The sequence below is a fragment of the Mobula birostris genome, chromosome 1, assembly GCF_030028105.1.
Source record: "Mobula birostris isolate sMobBir1 chromosome 1, sMobBir1.hap1, whole genome shotgun sequence".
Taxonomy (NCBI): domain Eukaryota; kingdom Metazoa; phylum Chordata; class Chondrichthyes; order Myliobatiformes; family Myliobatidae; genus Mobula; species Mobula birostris.
The window spans coordinates 220,876,099-220,898,597 of record NC_092370.1 but is presented as its reverse complement, the minus strand read 5'-3'; the positions used below and the strand labels follow the sequence as shown (position 1 = coordinate 220,898,597).

The 22,499-nt window shown below is 46.8% G+C and overlaps 1 protein-coding gene across 1 annotated transcript in view; it reads left to right on the top strand.

Annotated features, from left to right (window-relative positions):
• The first annotated feature begins 3,363 nt into the window (after positions 1–3,363).
• ift43 (intraflagellar transport 43 homolog (Chlamydomonas)) overlaps positions 3,364–22,499 on the top strand; it is a 34,304-nt gene continuing 15,168 nt past the window's right edge. The window contains exons 1-3 of the mRNA XM_072239165.1: positions 3,364–3,418; positions 6,817–6,870; positions 18,948–19,012. Of these exons, the coding sequence (XP_072095266.1) occupies positions 3,386–3,418; positions 6,817–6,870; positions 18,948–19,012 (152 nt within the window). The 5' untranslated portion in view covers positions 3,364–3,385. The remainder of the gene's footprint in view (positions 3,419–6,816; positions 6,871–18,947; positions 19,013–22,499) is intronic.

Sequence of the window (22,499 nt, the reverse complement as noted above, 5' to 3'; positions counted from 1 at the left end):
AATCCGAATAAACTTTCCATGTTAAACTGTGTGTGTCCTAAAGACCTCAGTTTAGCAATTAAATGATTCCTTTGCACCTCATACGAAATGCACTCAAACAATATATACTGAACCATTTCTTTATAAGTGCACTCGTTACAAATGCCCATATCAAGCTTATTAATTCTGAACAAGGAATTATTCAATCTTGTATGTCCAATATGTAAGTCTCACAAAATGTTAGAGGAACTCAGCAGGTCTATGGAAAAGAGTAAACAGTCGATGGTTTGAGCAGAGACCCGTCATCAGGACTGGAAAAAGAGACATTGGAACTCAGAGTAAGAAGGTGCGGGGAGGAGAGAAAGAAGTACAAGGTAGAGGGTGATAGGTGAAATCAGGACAGGGGAGGGATGAAGTAAAGAGCTGGGAAGTTGATACAGGGCTGGAGAAGTGGAGAGGACAGAAGACCATGGAAGAAAGAGAAGAGGGAGGAGCTCCAGAGCAAGATTTGGCAGGTAAGAAGATAAGGAAAGAGAGGGAAATGGGAATGGGGAATGGTGAAGGAGAAGGTTGGGGGGGGGACAATTACCAGGTTAATGGGTCTGAATGGGCACATGGTTGAAGAGTCAGAGGGCACCCAAGGTCAAAATTTTCTCTTGTTTGTAATTTGACTACTACACTGCAAAGTCTCTTCCAGGGATGCCTACCCTGAAGAAGTTCAAATCTTCCCTTCGACAGTAGTTCAGTGAAATCCTCTCTCACTGCTGCTCTCTGATTCTTCAACCATGTGCTCCTCCAGCATTTTGTATGTATTACTTTGAGTTCCAGCATCTGCAGATTTTCTCTTGTTTGTGATGTCCAATACATAAATATGTATGTGCGGAGCCAAAAGAGATGGGGGAGATTTTGAACAATTTCTTTTCTTCGGTATTCACTAAGGAGAAGGATATTGAATTGTGTAAGGTAAAGGAAACAAGAAGGGTAGTTATGGAAAGTATGACAATTAAAGAAGAGGAAGTACTGGCACTTTTAAGGAATATAAAAGTGGATCAATCTCCGGGTCCGGACAAGGTATTCCCTAGGACCTTGAGGGAAGTTAGTGTGGAAATAGAAAGGGCTCTGACAGAAATATTTCAAATGTCATTAGAAACGGGGATGGTGCCGGAGGATTGGCGTATTGCTCATGTGGTTCCATGTTTAAAAAGAGTAAACCTGGCAATTATCGGCCTGTGAGTTTGACATCAGTGGTGGGTAAATTGATGGAAAGTATTCTTCGAGATGGTATATATAATTACCTGGATAGACAGGGTCTGATTAGGAACAGTCAACATGGATTTGTGCGTGGAAGGTCATGTTTGACAAATCTTATTGAATTTGTTGATGAGGTTACCAAGAAAGTTGACAAGGGTAAAGCAGTGGATGTTGTCTATATGGACTTCAGTAAGGCCTTTGACAAGGTTCCACACGGAAGGTTAGTTAGGAAGGTTCAATCGTTAGGCATTAATATTGAAGTAGTAAAATGGATTCAGCAGTGGCTAGATGGGAGATGCCAGAGAGTAGTGGTGGATAACTGTGTGTCAGATTGGAGGACAGTGTGTAGCGGTGTGCCTCAGGGATCTGTACTGGGTCCAATGTTGTTTGTCATATATATTAATGATCTCGATGATGGGGTGGTAAATTGGATTAGTAAGTATGCAGATCATACTAAGATAGGTGGCGTTGTGGGTGATGAGGTAGGTTTTCAAAGCTTGCAGAGAGATTTATGCCAGTTAGAAAAGTGGGCTGAAAGATGGCAGATGGAGTTTAATGCTGATAAATGTGAGGTGCTACATTTTGGTAGGACTAATCAAAATAGGACATACATGGTAAATGGTAGGGCATTGAAGAATTCTGTAGAACAGAGGGATCTAGGAATAATGGTGCATAGTTCCCTGAAGGTGGAATTTCATGTGGATAGGGTGTTGAAGAAAGCTTTAGGTATGCTGGCCGTTATAAATCAGAGCATTGAGTATAGGAGTTGGGATGTAGTGTTGAAATTGTATAAGGCATTGGTAAGGCCAAATTTGGAGAATTGTGTACAGTTCTGGTCACCGAATTATAGGAAAGATGTCAATAAAATTGAGAGCGTACAGAGGAGGTTTACTAGAATGTTGCCTGGGTTTCATCTCCTAAGTTACAGAGAAAGGTTGAACAAGTTGGGTCTTTATTCTTTGGAGCGTAGAAGGTTGACGGGGGACTTGATAGAGGTATTTAAAATTATGAGGGGCATAGACAGAGTTGATGTGGATAGGATTTTTCCATTGAGAGTGGGGGGGATTCAAACAAGAGGACATGAGTTGAGAGTTAAAGGGCAAAAGTTTAGGGGTAACATGAAGGGAACTTCTTTACTCAGACAGTGGTAGCTGTGTGGAACGAGCTTCCAGAAGAAGTGGTTGAGGCAGGTTCGATGATGTCGTTTAAAGTTAAGTTGGATAGGTATATGGACAGGAAAGGAATGGAGGGTTATGGGCTGAGTGCAGGTGGGTGGGACTAGGTGAGAGTAAGAGTTCGGCACGGACTAGAAGGGCCGAGATGGCCTGTTTCTGTGCTGTAATTGTTAGATGGTTATATGGTAAGTATAATTTCTTCCTTCCTTTTATACCCATCTCTCAGTTGAGTTCCCACCATCTTCTAAATTTTATATAAATACCATCCTTTCTTTTCCTTATCTCAACATTGTTGTCACAGTGATTGCATAGACTTTTTAATTATGGCTTTCACCTCCCCTTTATGCAAAGGCACCACTACATTTACGTCCTTAATTTTAAGTGATTGCTTGGCTAGAATGTCTGCCACCTCTTTTCCTTCAGCCCCAATGGCAGGGAAGAAATATATACACAGGCCGACACCCTGCAGCCTCAGCAGATGTTGTCCAACCTCAAGAAGAATATTTGGTCTACAACTTGAAGTACCTGTTTTAATAGATGTCAAAACTGAGAACGAATCAGAGCATCGAGGTAATAATCAGTCCGTACTTCTTCGACCCGTTGATAATAGCAACCATCTCAGACGTGAATGCTGATAACCTTGTCCGATAATCTTTTCTTAATAGTCACCTGAAACTTTGTAGATATGTAAGAAGCCATAATACTTGCCTTGCATATATTGCTGAGCTTCCTGTACCACTGCAGGGTGATGTCGGAGGAGTGAGGGAGATACGGGCCGGGAGCGTAGGGGGTGGGTTTTGTGAGGATGACTGAGGGTGAGGAGTAGATGTTGGAGTGAAAGGAGGAGGCATGGGGAGAGAAGGAGGAAAGGAAGAGCGAGGAATGGAGCGATAGAAGGGCAAGCGCTCACACCGGAAGCGGTTGCCTAGGACGCTGTTGCCTGGAGACTACTGCGCGTGCGCGGCGGGACCGGGCCTGCGATGGAGGATGTGTTGGATACGGAGACCCAACGGGTGAGGAACTACCCGAGGCTGGCGCCTCAACGGAGACCCGACCCCGACTGCAGTCTTCACTCTGGTGGCTGGGTGGGAGTGTGGGTTGCTGCAGCATGGAGGACGGGGGTGTGGGGGGGGGGGTGAATCCCAAACACGGAGGGACCAGGGTTGGGTGAGGGTGAGTGTGTAGGTGGGAGAGGGATCGAGGATGGATTTCTCGGGGGGAGTGAGGAAGGATGGAGAGTCCCAGGCAGGGTCCGGGAGTGAGTGTCCAGGGAGGGATGAGGAGAAGGTGATTGGGGTAGAGGGGTGGATGTGGGTTGGAGAGCGGTGGGGGGAGGCCGAAGCGGGCGTGGGTTGGAGCGGAGGGGGCGTGGGGAGGGCGCTGGGGCGGAGGGGACGAGAGGAAGGCTCTGGAGCGGAGGGGTAGGGACGGCGCTGGAACGGAGGGGCAAGGGGTGATTTGGGCCAAGGAGAGTGGGGTGTTGGAACGAGGGATCGAGGAGGGGCATTGGGAACGAGGGGGCGAAGGGGTATTGGAGGGGTGTGGGAGGATTGTTGAGGGGTTTGAGGTGTGGCTGAATGTTGAGGTGAGATTACGGGGTGGTGCAGTTTCTTGCTACAGATGGAGAACCCTATCTGAACTATGCCAGCTCTCAGAGAAATAACATCAGTACCACTTCCTCCCATCCCCCACACACTGGGAACATTTCACAGTGTCCAGTCAATCTCCTGACCATGCACATTGTTGGGATGTGGAGGGAACCAGAGCACCCAGGGGAAATACTCTTGGTTCAGGCACCATGCAGGTAGTGCCAGTGGTTGGGATTGAACCCAGTCCGTGAGGCTGTGAGTGAGGCAGCAGCTCTACCCACTCTGCCAATGTGCCATCCTAAAGTTGTCTGATCTACCTTTGTACCACTTTACTACACTAACTCTAATCCCAATTCCTGTAATGTCCATCTATCAATGTCTGTCTTGGCAACACACACAAAATGCTAGAGGAACTCAGCAGGTCAGGCAGCACCTATGGAAAAAAGTACAGTTGACGTTTTGGGCTGAGACCCTTCAGCAGAACTGGAGGAAAGAAAAAAGCTGAGGAGTAGATTTAAAAGGTGGGGAGAGGGGAGAGACAAACACGAGGTGATGGGGGAGGGATGAAGTAAAGAGCTGGGAAATTGATTGCTGAAAGGGGTACAGAGCTGGAGAAGGGGGAGTCTAATCAGAGAGGACAAAAGGCCATAGAAGAAATAAAAGCGGGGAGGAGCATCAGAGGGAGAAGATGGACAGGCAATGAGGCAAGGTGAGAGAGGGAAAAGGGGATGGGGTATGGTGAGGGGGAGGGTGGGCGTTACGGGAAGTTTGGGAAATCGATGTTGATGCCATCAGGTTGGAGGCTACCCAGACAGAATATAAGGTGTTGTTCCTCCAACCTGAGTATGGCCTCGTCGTGACAGTAGAGGAGGAGACAGTAGACATTGGAATTGGAATGGGAAGTGGAATTAAAATGGGTGGCCACTGGGAGATCCTGCTTCTTCTGGCGGTCTGTCTTAAATATTTTTATCATTGGCTTCCATAGCCTTGCCTGTAGAGAATTCTGAAGATTCAGCCTCTGGGCGAAGAATTTTTTTTTCTCATTCTCTGTTCTTCACAGATAGAACAAAGAACAGGTGGTGGAAAAAGGCTTTCAGCAGTTAAGAGCATTGAATATAGGAATTGGGACATTATGTTTTAGTTGTACAAGTCATTGGTGAGACTGCACTTGGAGTACTGTGTATAGCTTTGGTCACCGTGTTGTCGGAAAAACATTGTTAAACAGGAAAGAGTGTTGAAAAGTTTTACAAGAATGTTGTCAGGACTAGAAGGCCTGAGATAGAAGAAGAGGCTAGCCAAGGTAAGTCCTATTCCTCAGAAAGTAGGAGAATACTGGGCAACCTGATAGAAATGTTTAAAATTATGAGAGGCGTAGATAAGGTGAACAGCAAGTCTTTTTCCTGGGGTAGAGGGTCCTTAACTTGGGGGCATAGGTTTAGAGTAAGAGGGTAAAGACTTAGTATGGAACTCAGGGATAACGTTATTACACCGAGGGTGGTGTATATGGAATGAGGAAGCTCATGGAGGCAGGTACAATAGTTTCATTTAAGAAGCACTTGAACAGGTATATGGAGGGGAGAATTTTGTGGGGGGGGGGGTGATATGGGCCAAACACAGGAAATTGGAACTAGTTGGGTGAGCACTGTGGTCAGCATGGACTGGTTGGGCTGCAAGATATCAATTCATGCGCTGTCAGTCTAATTTGCAATTCACTGTATGTTTCAATGCACATATGATTAATAAATCTAAATGTATATATCTGTAACCGATCTCTACCCTGTTGTATTCTTTGATAGTCCTTTACACTGGTCACAACTCCACCAATATTGGTTTTATCCACAAACTAGCTAATCCACCTATTTCAGTTTGACTTCCCGTACACATTCTGCCATGCCTGGCCATGGCCTGCTCCATTGCCATGATGAGGCCACTTTCAGGTTTGAGTAGCAACAACTCATATTCTGTCTGTGTAGCTTCCAACCTGATGGCATGAACATCAATTTCTCCAATTTATGGTAATTTCCCCCCCCCATCCCCCTCCTCTCTTTTACCATTCCCATTCTGGCTCCCCTCTCACCCCTTCTCTCCTCCCTTGCCCAATATCTCCCTCCAGTTCCCTGCTTCTTGCCCTTTCTTCCAAGGTCCACTGCCCTCTAATGTCAGATTTCTTTTTCTTCAGCCCTTTATATCTTACACCTATCATCTCCCAACTTCTTGCTTTACCTCCCACCTCCCTCCCCCCTCACCTGGTCTCGTCTATCACCTGCCAGCTTGTACTCCTCCCCTACCATCCACCTTATTTTGGCTTTTGCCCCCTTCCTTTTCAGTCCTGATGAAGTAACTTATCCCCAAATGTCAGCAGTTTATTCCCCTCCGTAGATACTGTCTGACCTGCTGAGCTCCTCGAGCACTTTGTATGTGTTACTGAAGATGTCCAGCACCTGCAGAATCTCTTCTGTTAGTCCACCAGTCTCTGCAGAACATCGCTAGTCATGGACCTCCAGTTACCACTACTGTCTGTCCTGCACGAGTAATTCAGATCTGAATTTAAACTTACATTTTACCCCTGTACCCCATGCATCATCAAGTGACACGTTCTCTTATTTGCTATTTGGGGGGTGGAGAGGGAAGGCAATGGTTGGGTCCTGGGCAGGTGGTGGTGCTGTAACATGTGTCATTTACGTTGGAAGTGTTGCAGAGAAGAAGGGTCATTAGGAAAACTGTGTTGCAGCTGCCAAGAGTTGAGTGTGCGAGGTGTCTGATGTGGGACTCGTGCACATTTATTGCAGAACTTGGACTGACCCATCTTTCTCTTCCTGTAGGTTGCAAAGACTGGCCGTCGAGCGCGGCAGCCCCAGGACACCGTAGGCGCGGAGGTGAGTGTGTGGATGTGCAGGTACTTCCCCATCACCCCTGCCTTTCCATAAACAGTCAACAGGGTGATGGTCAATAATACTACAGAATGCAGTGGGAGATGGGTCCCTCCCCTTCAGGGTGTTGCCCTCACTAGGGGGCAAGTCCCTCTCCCCACAACGTACAGACTGTCTTTCAGACTCTGGTTCCACCTCCGGGTTCCTACTTTGTGAACCCTCTTCTGTTCCCTCCTCGCTCCACAGTATGGACTTAGCCCTAACGCCTCCTCACCCCAGTGTGCATACTCCTGTCACACCCTCCGGAGAGACTGATCTGTATACTGACGAATCGATCAGACACCTTATCAGGAACAGTCATGTTCTTATTTCTCTGTCTTGCAACATGTACAGGGTAAAAATGGATATGTTGTTGCTTTAAATAACCAAATAAGTGTAACTTGCTGAAGAGCTGGTCTCTGGTGAGTTGACTGCATTCAATGGCTCCAGAAGAATGTCAGATATGTTGCAGGGCTCACGATGCCAAATTAGGCCAAGTGTCCGGCTAAAGGCAGGGAATCTCAAGGCCCCATTGACCCTACCTCCAAATAAAACATATTTCCATCATTAGGGAGGCATTGTTGAATTGTTCTGTAACGGTGTCAGTGTGTTGTTGAGGACACAAATCATCTCTCTCAGGCTAACTATGGACAGACCTTGCAGTCTGCTGGAAAAGTCAGGATTGACTGCAAGTAAGCCTTGGTGTTCCCAGAGAGGGGGTGGGTCTTATTAAACCAGCTTTACAAAACCCAGCGTGCGGTTCTAGAGCAGTTGAAACATGCAAAACACTGAGAAATTGGTCAGACTGTCAAAGAACTGCCAGGTTGCCAGGGACAAAGGGCCAGAGAGGCTGGTGTCTGCAGGGTATAGGGATAAAATGGACTGAGATGTGTGTACAGCAGACACAAGAGACTGTACATTCTGGTGCAAAAAGCAGGCCAGGCAGCATCTGTGGAGGGAAATGGACAGTCGCTGGTTTGGGCTGAGATACTTCATTGGGACTGAGAATAGAGAGGGGAGTGGTGGGGCAGGAACCGGCAGGTGATAGATTGAGCCTGGATGAGGAGGGGTTGATTAGCAGATGGAGGTGGAGGTAGCGACAGAGGCTGGGAGGTGATGAATGGCCGTGACAAAGGGCTGCAGATGGTGGGAGTGAAAGATGGAAAATGGCACCAGAGGTGGGAGGTGAAAAGGGCAGTAAGAAGAGGAAGGGGTGTGTGTGTTTGAAAGGCAGATGGAGCAAGTTGGGGTGGGGAACTGAGCGATAGGTTAGGAAGCAGTGTGTGTGAGTGAGAAAAACCGGGTAGATCAGGAGGACAGAGAAAAGGGGAGTAGATTACTTGAAATTAGAGAATTCAATGTTCATGCTGTTCAGTTGTAGACCACCCAGTGGGAACATTCAGATATAAGTTTATTTAACACACACGATGAAACGTAGTGAAAGGTATCATTTGTGTAAACAACCAACACACCAGAGAATGTGCTTAATGCAGCCCGCAAATGTCGCCACACATTCTGGTGCCAACGGAACATGCCCACCACATTTAGCAGCAGCAAAATAAGCCCCTTTCCCACATACAGGCTGGCCTCCAACCCCAGGACAGGCTGCCTGCAGGCCTCTGTTCCTCTAGTTCAGGGGTTCCCACCCTTTTTTATGCCATTAAGCAGGGGGTCCTTAGACCCCAGGTTGGGAAAGCCTGCTCTAGTTTGTGTTTCATTTCACCCTGACAGTGAAGGAGGCCAATGTATGGGAATGGAAAAGGAAATTAAAATTCCTGACAACCAGGAGCTCCATCTTTGAAGTTTACAGATAAAATTAAGTGGGCTGTTAAAGGGCACATTCCACCCTGGGTTCAGAGAGGATGGCACAACATTGGAGACAATGCAGGGGGTTGTTATCGGAGAGGGATTTACTGAGTAACAGGGCAGATCCAGTCACAGCTTCTGATTGAAGGTGAAGTGAATGTTGGCAAACTGTTAAAATGACAACAGTTTAATTCATATCGACAAAGGGAGCTCTGAGCCACATGAGGAGCTGGTCAAAAGTTGCCTTAAAGCAATGGGCTCCAAGAGGATCCTTCAAGGCAAGAGGAGGTTCTGTGACTTGGGGCTTTGTTCACAGAAAGCAGGGCCCTGCTGAGTGCAGAAATCTTGGAGTTTGCTGTTCTGGAATTAATTACAGAGGTTAGGAGTAGTCAGACATGGGGAGATTTTAAAATATGGATGAGTGTTTTAAAATGGTCTAATCAAAGTGTTAGATAGCTGGGCTTATAAATTGAGAGATGATGGGTACATGAGATGCTGTAAATTCGGACAGGCAGTATGTTTTGGAGTTTGAATTCATAGAGATTGGATGAACAGAGACATCAAAAGGCAGCACAGATAGATAATTTTGTTAAGAGCCAATGGGACACTGGCTCTCATTAGTCGGGACACTGAACACGAAAGCAGGCTGTTATGGGAATTGATCAGACCTTAGAACGTAGAACAGTACAGCACAGGAACAGGCCCTTCGGCCCCAGTGCCTGCTAAGACTGTGATGCAATTTAAACTTATCCCATCAGGTTTAAATGGGGTTGGATGGCCTATATCCCTCCTTTCCCTGCTTTTTATATGTTTGTCTGAATGGTTCTTAAACATTGCTATCAAATCTGCTTCCACCTCCTCTCCTAGCAGCATGTTCCAAACACCCAGATATCGCTGTGTATAAATAAATTTCTTAAAAAAAAACTTCCCCCCTCACCTTAGAGCTAGGTGCACTCTTATTTTATTATCTTGTATTTCTACCCCGCAAAAATGATTATCTCCCCGATCTATGCCTCTCATCATTTTATACTCTCAGCCTCTGATACTCCAGAGAAAACAATCGAAGTTCATCCAACCTTCCCTGATAGCTCATGCTTTCTAATCGTGGCAGCATCCTGTTGACCCTCTTCTGCACCCTCTCTCAAACCTGTAGTGCGATGAGCAGAGCTGAATGCAATATTACAAACTTGGCCTCTCCAAATGCAATGATAAGAGGCACAGATCGAGTGGACAGCCAGAGACTTTTTCCCAGGATGGAAATGGCGAATATGAGGGGACATAACTCTAAGGTGATTGGAGGAAAGTATAGCAAGATGTCCAAGGTAGGTTCTTTTACACAGAGTGCAGTGGGTACTGCCAGTGTTAGTGGTAGAGGTAGATACATTGGGGACATTTAAGAAATGTAGGCACATGGATGAAAGAAAACTGGAGGGCTATGAGGGAGGAAAGGGTTAAAGTGATCTTTGAGTAGGTTAAAAGATAACTACGTCATGGTAAACTAAAGGGCCTGTATTGTGCTATATTGTTTTATGTTCTATAGCCTTGCCAACATTGTCCATAGTGAGCCAAAGAGAAAAATCTTTTTATTGATTAATATGAGATGCAAATTCCTCCTTTACTACTTAGGTACATATTCCACAGTGAGTTGGGACTGATACGGATTTAGGTTGGGATATAGGACTCCAGAACATTAGTTTGGGGTGGAGGGTAAGTTGGTGTCTGAAGGGAAAAAATCATGACCGCTGATCAACAATGTCAACACGATTAGGAGCAATGTACAAGGGAGCAGGAGAGATTCAGCAGGTATGGCTTACCACCACCTCCTCGAGGGCACTGAGGGGTGGGCCATGCCACAGATACCTTGATGTGGCTAGGCATGGCTCAAATACCATCTATAAATTTGCTGACAATACAACCATTGTTGGTAGAATCTCAAGTGGTGACAAGAGGGCGTGCAGGAGTGAGATATGCCAACTAGAGGAATGGTACCGCAGTAACAGCTTGGCACTCAACGTCAGTAAGATGAAAAAGCTGATTGTGGACTTCAGGAAGGTAAGATGAAGGAACACATACCAATCCTCATGGAGGGTTCAGAAGTAGAGAGAATGAGCAGCTTCAAGTTCCTGGGTGTCAAGATCTCTGAGGATCTAACCTGGTCCCAACATATCAACGTAGTTATAAAGAAGTCAAGACAGCGGCTATACTTTACTCGGAGTTTGAAGAGATTTGGCATGTCAACAAAAACACTCAAAAACTTCTATAGTTGTACTGTGGAGAGCATTCTGACAGACTGCATCACTGTCTGGTATGGAGATGCTACTGCACAGGACTGAAAGAAGGTTGTAAATCTAGTCAGCTCCATCTTGGGCACTAACACACGAAGTACCCAGGACATCTTCAGGGAGCGGTGTCTCAGAAAGGCAGCGGCCATTATTAAGGACCTCCAGCACCCAGGGCATGCCCTTTTTTCAGGTAGGAGGTACAGAAGCCTGAAGGCACACACTCAGCGATTCAGGAACAGCTTCTTCCCCTCTGCCATCCGATTCCTAACTGGACATTGAAGCTTTGGACACTACTTCTCTTTTTTTTTTATGTACAGTATTTCTGTTCTTGCACATTTAAAAAAAAATTCAACATAATGTAATTGATTTACTTGTTTATTATTGTTTTATTTTATTTATTATTTTTTTCATTCTCTCTGCTAGATTATGTATTGCATTGAACTGCTGCTGCTAAATTGACACCTTTCACGTCACATGCCAGTGATAATAAACCTGATTCTGATTTGATCCTGAAAAATGAAGAAAAAGAAAATTCATAATCAGAACACTCAACTGTGAAGTATAAAAATCACTCGACCTGGATCAGCTGTGTGTGAAGTCACTGAGGAAAGTAAGAGTGAAAACAATAATGACCATAATCTTCCATTGTCCTAGTGTGGAGATCAGCTGGAGGTGTGAACTTTGCACCCCACCAGCTCATCAAAGCTTCAGCCAGTTCAAACCAACACACAGAGCACTGGGGGAAGTCAGTGGGTCAGGCAGCATCTGTGGAGGGAAACAACCAGAATGGCAAGGAAGAGACAGAGACTTAAACCAGAACTAGACTGCCATCAGGGAAAGTAAGTAATGAGTTAAAACTGGAGGTGCACCATCTGAAGCACAAAGTGTTCAGAACAAGACAGATGAATTAATAGTGTAAATAGAGATAAATGGATTTGATCTGGTAGAGATGGAATGCAACCCAGGCTAAGAACTGTCCTTTCCCAGGGGATATGAGTCACAGTAAAGGTGAGCAAAAAGGCCCCGGTCATCCTGAGGTGGTTTGCAGCTGTAAAGGAGAAGGACAATGGGTCAGAGTATTAGGACAGAGACTAACTACAGGTGACGCTCCGGAACATTGGATGGCAGAAAGCCACAGTGGGAATGGTTTTTATAGCATCCACTGCACAGAGCATGAACTCAGAAGTTAGTGGCATTCAACAAGTGTCATGCAATAATTATGAGGACCTTAACCTTCACTTGGAAACGACTTGGGAATGAGCTCATGGAATTCCTCTGATGTTTAATTCATCTGCCTCTGAGGTTTAGTGTTTCTGTACAGTCAGAAGGAGCAGGATAGTCCAGATAAACTTATGGAAAAGGAAGATAGGAATAGGATTTGGCATCCCAACTATTTTTCACTGATTCCAAGTATGGAGCTGTGTGAAAACGTGACTCGTTGTTATGAAGTGGCTTGGGGAGATTGAACAACATTTAGCCTGGACAATGCATGCAAGGAATTCTCCACAGTGGTGGGAGGATGTAATTCCAACTATTTCATGGATTGTATGCCTTTGAGATTACTTCCATGTTTCATTAAAAACCTCCTGCTCTTGGAGGACACTGTGTCTCAGGGAGATACAGCAGGGCATCAGGCCCTCCAGCCATCGAGACCATGATGGACATCAGCCAACCTACATTAATCACAGTTTATTCTCTCCACATGTATGCCAGATATGGTATATTATGATCACATCTGATCATTGAACTGTCTGTATAATGCCAGTGATCATATTATGATCACTATCTCCTAAGCGTTCCTTTACCTTAGGCTCCCAAATCAAATCAGGCTTATTGCACAACACCCAATCTAGCGAGTATAGGCCCACAGCCATCAAATGCTCCTCATTCATTAACCCTTTCATTCCCCGGGTCATTCTCATGAACCTCCTCTAGACATGTAATGGAGAAACTCAGGACATTACAACATTTTGGCTAACTGATATTCATCCTGTTGAATTCCAAATTGCTACCAGAAAAGCTTGAGGTATGGATTAAGAATTGATTTTTACAGAGTTTATGTGAAGAGAAAAAACAAATAAACATAATATGCCATTGAAGCAAGTTCTGTCAATTTTTGTGAAAGATTCATATTACAGGATATCACGATGCAGGCAGTTTTCTAAAATCATAGCATGGGGATATACTGTTTGTTAACTGGAAAGTGATTGGTTAGTGTTGGTGTTGAAAGGACCCTGCGCTAACGGGAAGTTGGTTCATGTTGTAATGGGTTTGCTGCTGCCATTGTTTGCCATTCCTTCATTTAAACACCTGCTCTCCTTTGGACCCTAACAGCTTTCCAGTCCTCCAGGAAGGTGGCACCTCCTGTGGTTGTAAAAGGGTTGCTTGAAGTTCTAGTGGTGGGACATAGTGTCTGTTGCTCACACAATCCGTGTTATGCACACAGTCAGTGCTGAGGCATAATCCTTGTTGCGCACACAGTTCCTGTTACACACGTGGTCTCTTAGAAACACGGTCAGTGCTGGGACCCAGTCCCTGTTACGTAAGTGGTGAATGCTTGGATGTGATCTATGTTACATGCATGTGGTCCCTGTTGCACACATGCAGTCCATGTTACACATGTATGGCACTCACAACCCCCCCCAAGTTAGTAGTGGGTCACAGTCCCTGTTACACACACCACAGTCAGTGCTGAAACACTCAGTCTCTGCTCCTCATGCGTGTTTGCTCACAGTTTCCTGTCTTGTCATGAAAGCTCGGACCGCCCCCTTGCCCTGGATTCTCAGCTAGCAGAAATAACCACCCTATTAGCTCCTCATAATATCTTGAATGTATAAATCACATCAGCTTTCGGATTCCAAGGATTACGATGCTGGTTTGTGTAATCTTCTTGCAATTTAACCCTCGGAGTTCCAATACCACTCAGCTCTTCAAGTTGTGGCCACACTCTGCAGTGTGTGTCACAGTGACACAACCAGTTGGGGTGCAGAAAACTACCCAAAGAAGCAGTGAGAGAAATGACCAGATTCTGCCTGTACTGATGACATCTGAGGGATTAGTGTTGGTCGCAATCAGAGGGCTGCGCTCACAAATACTGCTGTGCTATCTTTTACATCTGTCATTGAAAGGGAGTTATAGAAAATATACAGCACAAAAACAGGCCCTTCGGCCCAATGTATCTCTGCAGACCAGGTTGCTGATCTGTGCTTGTCCCATTTGCCTACATCTGACCCATATCCTTCTAAAACTTTCTCATCCATATACCTGTCCATGGTACATTGTAATTGTACCTGCTTCAACCACTTCATCAGGCAGCTCATTCCCCACACCACCAACCTCTGTAAATCTTTCCCCTCATCTTAAAGCTGTATGTCTAGGTTCAGACTCTCCAACCCTGGGGAAAATTTTGTCTGTGTCCTTAGCCATGTCACTCATGATTTTATAAACCTTGATAAGGTCATCCCCCTCAGCCTCCTGTGCTCCATGGGAAGCAGCCCCAGCCTATCCAGTCTTGACTTGTAACTCGAGCCTCCAGTCCTGATAACGTTCTTGTCATTGGAATTGGTTTATTAATCTCACATGTACCAAGGTTAAGTGAAAAGCCTGTCTTGCAATCTACTCATATAGATCAGATCATTACACAGTGCACTGAGGTAGAACCAGATAAAGCAATAACAGAATGTAGAATAAAGTATAACAGTTCCAGAGAAAATGCAGTGCAGGTGGACGACAAGGTGCAAGGTCGTAACAAACGAGAGTACAGTAGTGGATTTTCAGAAGACCTTTGCCAAGGTGGTGCAAACAAGGCTGCTAAACAAATTAAGAACCCATGGTGTAGGAGGGAGGATACCAGCATAGATACATGATTGGCTGGCTGACAAAGGTCAGAGACTGACAGTAAAGGAGTCCTTTTCAAATTGTTACCAGTGACGAGTGATGTTCCTTAGGGGTCAATGATGGGACTGCAACTTTTCACTTTATACATTAATGATCTGAATGAAGGAACTGGGGCATTGTGGCCAAGTTTGCTGATGATACCAAGACAGTAGGAGGGCAATTAGTGTAGTGGAGGCAGGGAGTCTACGGCGGACTTGGACAGGATGGGAGAACTGTAGCTGTCTCTGTGCCAGGTCCCAGATTCCCGGGAAGAGAATATGTCCTCGTCCTCCCTTCAGCCTTTTTCCCACACTTCATTAGTCATCCCTTATTTTAGGCAACATGACTTCTCAGCATTCCTAAGCAGTTTATTTTTGAAAATTAAGAAGAATATCAAAGAGTTTATTGAATTGAGAGAGTCCTTCTGCGAATACAAAGTATTCAATCCTTTCTTCGTTTATTTACTCCTGTGTCAACTGAAAGCAATGACCCATGGAGTAAGGATTTCATGCGCACTGTAAAAGTAGGACAAAATTTGCCAACTGTAGTGAGGGGGGAACAGCCCCATACTGGCTACAACTCGGTGGGGGGGGGGGGAAGGACAGCAGCACATCTGTAGCTGTGGGGCAGTCCCACACCACTTATAACTAGGGTAACAGCCTCAGGTTGCCTGCAACTGGGAGTGATGGCCCCAGACCGATGAACTGTAGGACAGCCCCATGTTGACTATAATGGGGAACAGTCCCACTGTCTGTAATTGTAGGCCAGCACCACACTGACACCAGCAGGGGTGACTGTGTCACTCTGACTGTAATTGTAGGATGGCTGCCCACTGACTACTTGTGGGACTGTCCCACACCGCTTGTAATGGGGGGGAACAGTTGTACACCAACTGTAGCTATATACAGTCACTGTACCTTTACAGAAATGTGCAAGGGTTCTGGTGACATACTAAATCTCCTCAGACTCCTAATGTAGTAATGAAGCCACTGACATGCCTTCTTCATGACAGCATCAATGTGTTGGGTCTGGGATTGATCCTCTGTGAGGTGTTGACACCTAGGATCTTGAAGCTGCTCACTCTTTCCATCACTGACTCCTCGATGAGGACTGGTGTGCGTTCTCCTGACTTTCCCTGAAGTCCACAATCAATTCTTCGGTCCTACTGTTATTGAGTGTGAAGTTGTGACACCACTCAGCCAGCTGCTCTATTTCACTGCTGTATGCCTGCTCATTGCCATCTGAGATTTTACCAACAGCCAGTTCCGGTCCAAAGACATTGACACCACAGCCACCAAAAAAGCTCACAAATGCTCCTCTTTGTTAAAGAAATTCAACATGTCCCCTTTGAACCTCTCCAATTTTTATTGATGCACTGAAGAAAGCATCCTATCCAAATGCATCATGGCTTAGTATGGCAACTACTCTGCCTGAGATCACAAAAGACTGCAGAGAGTTGTTGTCGCAGCCTCTCCTCCAAGTCTACATTTCCTACTGCTTTGGTAAAGCAACCATCTTACTCAAAAGGTACCATTCTCTCTTCTCTCCCCTTCCATGCACCCCTCCACACTGGGGAATCGGTGATGGAGTGAGTCAGTAACTTTAAATTCCTGAGCATTGGCGTATCGGATGACCTGTCCTGGGCCCAGCACATAAGGAAAGCGTGCCAGTTTTTTTTTACTTTCTTGGAAGTATGCTTGTCACTGAACACTCGGACAAGCTTCTACAGATGTACTGTTGAAAGTATGCTGACCGGTTGCATCATGGTCTGGTACAATTCAAATACACAGGAATATAAGAAATTGTAGAGTTGACCCAACCCAGTATATCATGGACACATCCCTCCCCACCATCAGTAGCATCTACAGGAAGCGCTGCCTCAAGGAGGAAACATCTTTCCTCAAAGATCTCCATAACCCAGGCCATGCTATCTTTTCACAGCCACCATCGGGCAGGAGGTAAGAAGGCTGAAGTCCCACACCACCAGGTTCACCAACAGCTACTTCAACATTTGGATCTTAAATCAATTCACATAACCCTAATCACTATTGTTTAGCAACACAATGACCATTAAAATGAACTTTGTTTTTTCTGTTCTAATTACATTCTTCCTTGTAAAAATTGCTAAATTCGTTTTTTGTGAATGCTGCGTTTCTGCTGGTATGTACCTGCAATGCTGATGCAAGTGAGTTTTTCATTGCTGTACAATGATTTGATCTTTATGGACAGTATTCAAGACAAGCTTTTCACTGAATCTTGGTACATGTGACATTAATAAACCAATATCTGTGCACATGTGTACTTGTGCCCATGATTATAAACTTAACTTTGACTTTGTCTTTGATTTAATTTAATTAATCTTATCTGTTCATTTAATTCTGTGTATTTTGAACACAAAGCAGCCCCATATCATCACTGCCTCACTGTTTCTCACACTTGGACCAAAGAGCACCACTGCTCAGAAACAGGCCCTTTGGCCTATCTAGTCTGTCCTGAACTGTAACTCTACCTAGTCCCATGACCCCACACCTGACCCTAGCCCTCCATACCTCTCCTATCCAAACTTCTCTTAAATGTTGCAATCAAATCCGCACCCACCACTTCTGCTTGAAGGTTATTTAGTCATAGTCATAGTCATACCTTATTGATCCCGGAGGAAATTGGTTTTCGTTACAATTGCACCATAAATAATAAATAGTAATAGCACCATAAATAGTTAAATAGTAACATGTAAATTATGCCAGTAAATTATGAAATAAGTCCAGGACCAGCCTATCGGCTCAGGGTGTCTGACCCTCCAATGGAGGAGTTGTAAAGTTTGATGGCCACAGGCAGGAATGACTTCCTATGACGCTCTGTGATGCATTTCGGAGGAATGAGTCTCTGGCTGAATGTATTCCTGTGCTCACCCAGCACATTATGTAGTGGATGGGAGACATTGACCAAGATGGCATGCAACTTAGACAGCATCCTCTTTTCAGACACCACCGTGAGAGAGTCCAGTTCCGTCCCCACAACATCACTGGCCTTACGAATGAGTTTGTTGATTCTGTTGGTGTCTGCTACCCTCAGCCTGCTGCCCCAGCACACAACAGCAAACATGATAGCACTGGCCACCACAGACTCGTAGAACATCCTCAGCATCTTCCGGCAGATGTTAAAGGACCTCAGTCTCCTCAGGAAATAGAGACGGCCCTGACCCTTCTTGTAGACAGCCTCAGTTTTCTTTGACCAGTCCAGTTTATTGTCATAGACCAGTCCAGTTTTTTGTCAATTCGTATCCCCAGGTATTTGTAATCCTCCACCATGTCCACACTGACCCCTGGATGGAAACAGGGGTCACCGGTACCGTAGCTCTCCTCAGGTCTACCACCAGCTCCTTAGTCTTTTTCACATTAAGCTGCAGATAATTCTGCTCACACCATGTGACAAGGTTTCCTACAGTAGCCCTGTGCTCAACCTCATCTCCCTTGCTGATGCATCCAACTATGGCAGAGTCATCCGAAAACTTCTGATTTCACACTCGTACCACCCTTTGAGTGATTCTTCCTCATGTTCCCCTTAAATATTTTATCTCACCTTTTCTGTTACGTCTAGTTCTAGTCTTACCTAACCTCAGTGGAAAAAGGCTGTCTGCGTTTACCCTATCTATAATCTTCATAATTTTGTAAACCTCTGTCAAATCGCTCCTCGTTCTCCTACGCTCCAGGGAATAAAATCCTAACCTGTTCAACCTTTTCCTATAACTCTGGTCCTCAAGTCCCAGCAACATCATTGTAAGTTTTCCCTATACTCCTTCAGTCATATTGATATTGTTCCTGTAGGTAGGTGACCTGAATTGCACACAATACTCCAGGTTAGACTTCACCAATGTCTTATACAACCTCAACATAACATCCCAACCCCTGTACTCACCATGTTCCTGACACTGGCATGCAAGTTATGGCACAATGGGTCTAGCTGTTCTTTGTGGGAAGTTGATCGCACATATCTGCTACCTCTCTACAGGTTCCACTCTCCGTGCCACTGGCTTTTGTTGCCGTGCACTTGCATGATCTAACTTATTTGCCTTTGTTTCAGGGCCCCCCAAGCAAACCCACCCGTCGACAGGGAGGATGGGCAGATGACACCCCCCGCCTCTCCAAGTGAGTGCCGAACGCTTGCAATCACTGCCAACCTCGCCCAATTCAGCCTGACCGTCTGCAGCAGTCAGCTGAGATGCCTTCACCCTGTGTCTCCCTGGGGTGGAGGAGGTGAAAGGGATCGTGAGTGAGGTATATCAGATTGAGCGCTGTAGATAGAGGAGATTGCAGGAAACCACTTCCCTCAGCAGAGGAAGCGATGGCACAGTAGTGACGCAGTTAGTGTAACTCTGTTGCAGCACCTGTGATGAGCAAGCGGGGTTCAATTCCCACTGCGACCTATAAGATCTTGTATGCTCTCCCCATGACTACTCAGGCTTCCTCTGGGTGCTCTGGTTTCTTCTCGTATCTCAAAGACATGCAGGTTAGGATGAGTAAGTTGTAGGCATGCCATGTTGGCACCAGAAGCATGGGAACGTTGCGAACTGCCGCCAGTACATATTTGGACTGCTGGGTGAAAGTAAAATGGAGAGCAATGTAGGAGGGAAGGTTTAGCTCAATCTTAGAGTAGGTTTAAAGGTCAGCACAATACTGGGGGCCAAAGAGCCTGTACTGTCCTATAATGGACTATGTAGATCCCTGTCACTGAGTTGCTCGTCTCTTCCTTCAGTGCCCCAGGAGTTTCAGGTGCAATTGGGCATGGTTATTGGGTGTGTGGACCATAAGATATAGGAACTGAGTTAGGCCATTCAGCCATCAAGTCTGCTGCACCATTTCACCATGGCTGATCCATTTCCCTCTCAACCCTATCTCCCTGTAACCTATTATGCCCTGACTAATCAACGACCTATTAACTTCCACCTTAAATACACCCATTGACTTGAACTCCTTGGCCTCCTGTGGCAATAAATTCCACAGATTTACTGCTCTCTAGTTAAAGAAATTCCTCCTCATCCTGTTCTAAAGTGACGTTGCTCTTTTGTTGCCAGTTGTTTACAATATATATTAATGACTTAGACGAGGGAATTAAATGCAGCATCTCCAAGTTTGCAGATGACACGAAGCTGGGTGGAAGTGTTAGCTGTGAGGAGGATGCTAAGAGGATGCAGGGTGACTTGGATAGGTTAGTTGAGTGGGCAAATTCATGGCAGATGCAATTTAATGTGGATAAATGTGAGGTTATCCACTTTGGTGGCAAACACAGAAAAACAGATTATTATCTGAATGGTGGACGATTAGGAAAAGGGGAGGTGCAGCGAGACCTGGGTGTCATTATACACCAGTCATTGAAAGTGGGCATGTAGGTACAGCAGGCGGTGAAAAAGGCGAATGGTATGCTGGCATTCATAGCAAGAGGAATCGAGTACAGGAGCAGAGAGGTACTACTGCAGTTGTACAAGGCCTTGGTGAGACCACACCTGGAGTATTGTGTGCAGTTTTGGTCCCCTAATCTGAGGAAAGACATTCTTGCCATAGAGGGAGTACAAAGAAGGTTCACCAGATTAATTCCTGGGATGGCAGGACTTTCATATGATGAAAGACTGGATCGACTAGGCTTATACTCGCTGGAATTTAGAAGATTGAGGGGGGATCTTATTGAAACGTATAAAATCCTAACGGAATTGGACAGGCTAGATGCAGGAAGATTGTTCCCGATGTTGGGGAAGTCCAGGACGGGGTTCACAGTTTACGGATAAAGGGGAAGCCTTTTAGGACCGAGATGAGGAAAAACTTCTTCGCACAGAGAGTGGTGAATCTGTGGAATTCTCTGCCACAGGAAACAGTTGAGGCCAGTTCATTTGCTATATTTAAGAGGGAGTTAGATATGGCCCTTGTGGTTAAAGGGATCGGGGGTTTGGAGGGAAGGCTGGTACAGGGTTCTGAGCTGGATGATCAGCCATGATCATACTGAATGGCGGTGCAGGCTCGAAGGGCCGAATGACCTACTCCTGCACCTATTTTCTATGTTTCTATGTTTTTCTGAGGCTGTGCCCTCTGGTCCCAGAGGGATCTGATGTGTTGGGCCCCTCTGCTGGCCTCCCCAGCACATTACCAGCAACTGGGGAGCAGGGAACAGCTGTGAAGAGTAGTCAGCAGCAGTGAAGAGTGGGGTGCGGCTGTGGAGAGTTGCCAGCGCTGACATTAACAGCAGAGGGCGGCATTGCCTCAGCACCAGCCTGTGGTTGAATAGACAAGGTGTTTGTCAGCAACACACCGAGATGGGGTAGAGATCCTGATCCAGTCTCACCTTCAATCGAGCTAACTCTTCCCTATCTACTAACTCTCCCTCACCACCTCACTACTACTCACTCCCACCCTCCTCACAGTCCCCCTCCACTCCTTCCACACCATCCCTCGCTCCTCCCTCTCCCCTCCCCCTTTCTCCCCTCCCCCTTTCTCCCCTCCCCCTTTCTCCCCTCCCCCTTTCTCCCCTCCCCCTTTCTCCCCTCCCCCTTTCTCCCCTCCCCCTTTCTCCCCTCCCCTTTCTCCCCTCCCCTTCCTCCCCTCCCTCCCTCTTCCTCCCCTCCCTCCCCCTTCTCACCTCCTCCCCTCCTTCCTCCCCACCTTCCCTCATTCCCCCTCCTCCCCTCCTTCCCCTCCTCCCCTCCTTCCCCTCCGCCCTCCCTCTCCCCTCACCCCTCCCCTCCTCCTCCCCCTTATCCCCTTCCCTCCTCCTCCCCCTTATCCCCTCCCCTCCTCCTCCCCTTATCCCCTCCCCATACCCCATCCCTTCCCCCTCACTCCTCCCCTCCCTCCTCCCCTCCCACTCCCCCTCCCCTTCCCCCCCTCCCCCTCTTCCCCCTCCCCTTCCCCCTCCCCTCTTCCCTTCCCCTCCCCTCCCCCTCCCCATTTCTCCCCTTCCTCACCTCCCTCCCCCTTCCTTACCTCCTCCCCACCTTCCCCCATTCCCCCTCCTTCCCCTCCCTCTCTGCTCACCCTCTCTCTCCTCACCCCTCCCCTCCTCACCCCTCCCCTCCTCCTCCCCTTATCCCCTCCCCATACCCCATCCCCATCCCCCATACCCCATCGCTTCCCCATCCCCCATTCCTTCCCCCTCCCTCCTCCCCTTCCCCCTCCCCTCACCCTCCCCTCTCTCCCCTCACCCCTCTCTCCCCTCACCCCTCTCTCCCCTCACCCCTCTCTTCCCTCACCCCTCTCTCCTCTCTCCTCTCTCCCCTCTCCCCTCTCCCCTCTCTCCTCTCTCCCCTCTCCCCTCTCTCCTCTCTCCCCTCTCCCCTCTCCCCTCTCTCCCCTCTCCCCTCTCCCACTCACTCTCCTTTCCCCTCTCCCTCTCCCCTCCACCTCTCACCTTCCCCTCCCTCTCCCCCCTCACCCTCCCCGCCCCTTCCCCTCTCCCTCTCTCCCTCACCTCGCCCTGACTCTCTCTCCCTCTGACCCGTCACACACTCCCGCCACACTGTACCATCATGCACTTGCACGCCCCACACTGTACCATCACACTGTCTGGGATAGACACAGTGAGGTTCCCTCCACACCATTCCATCACAAACAGCTGTGACAGTGATGCCATGTGTTTCTTTGGGTTGTA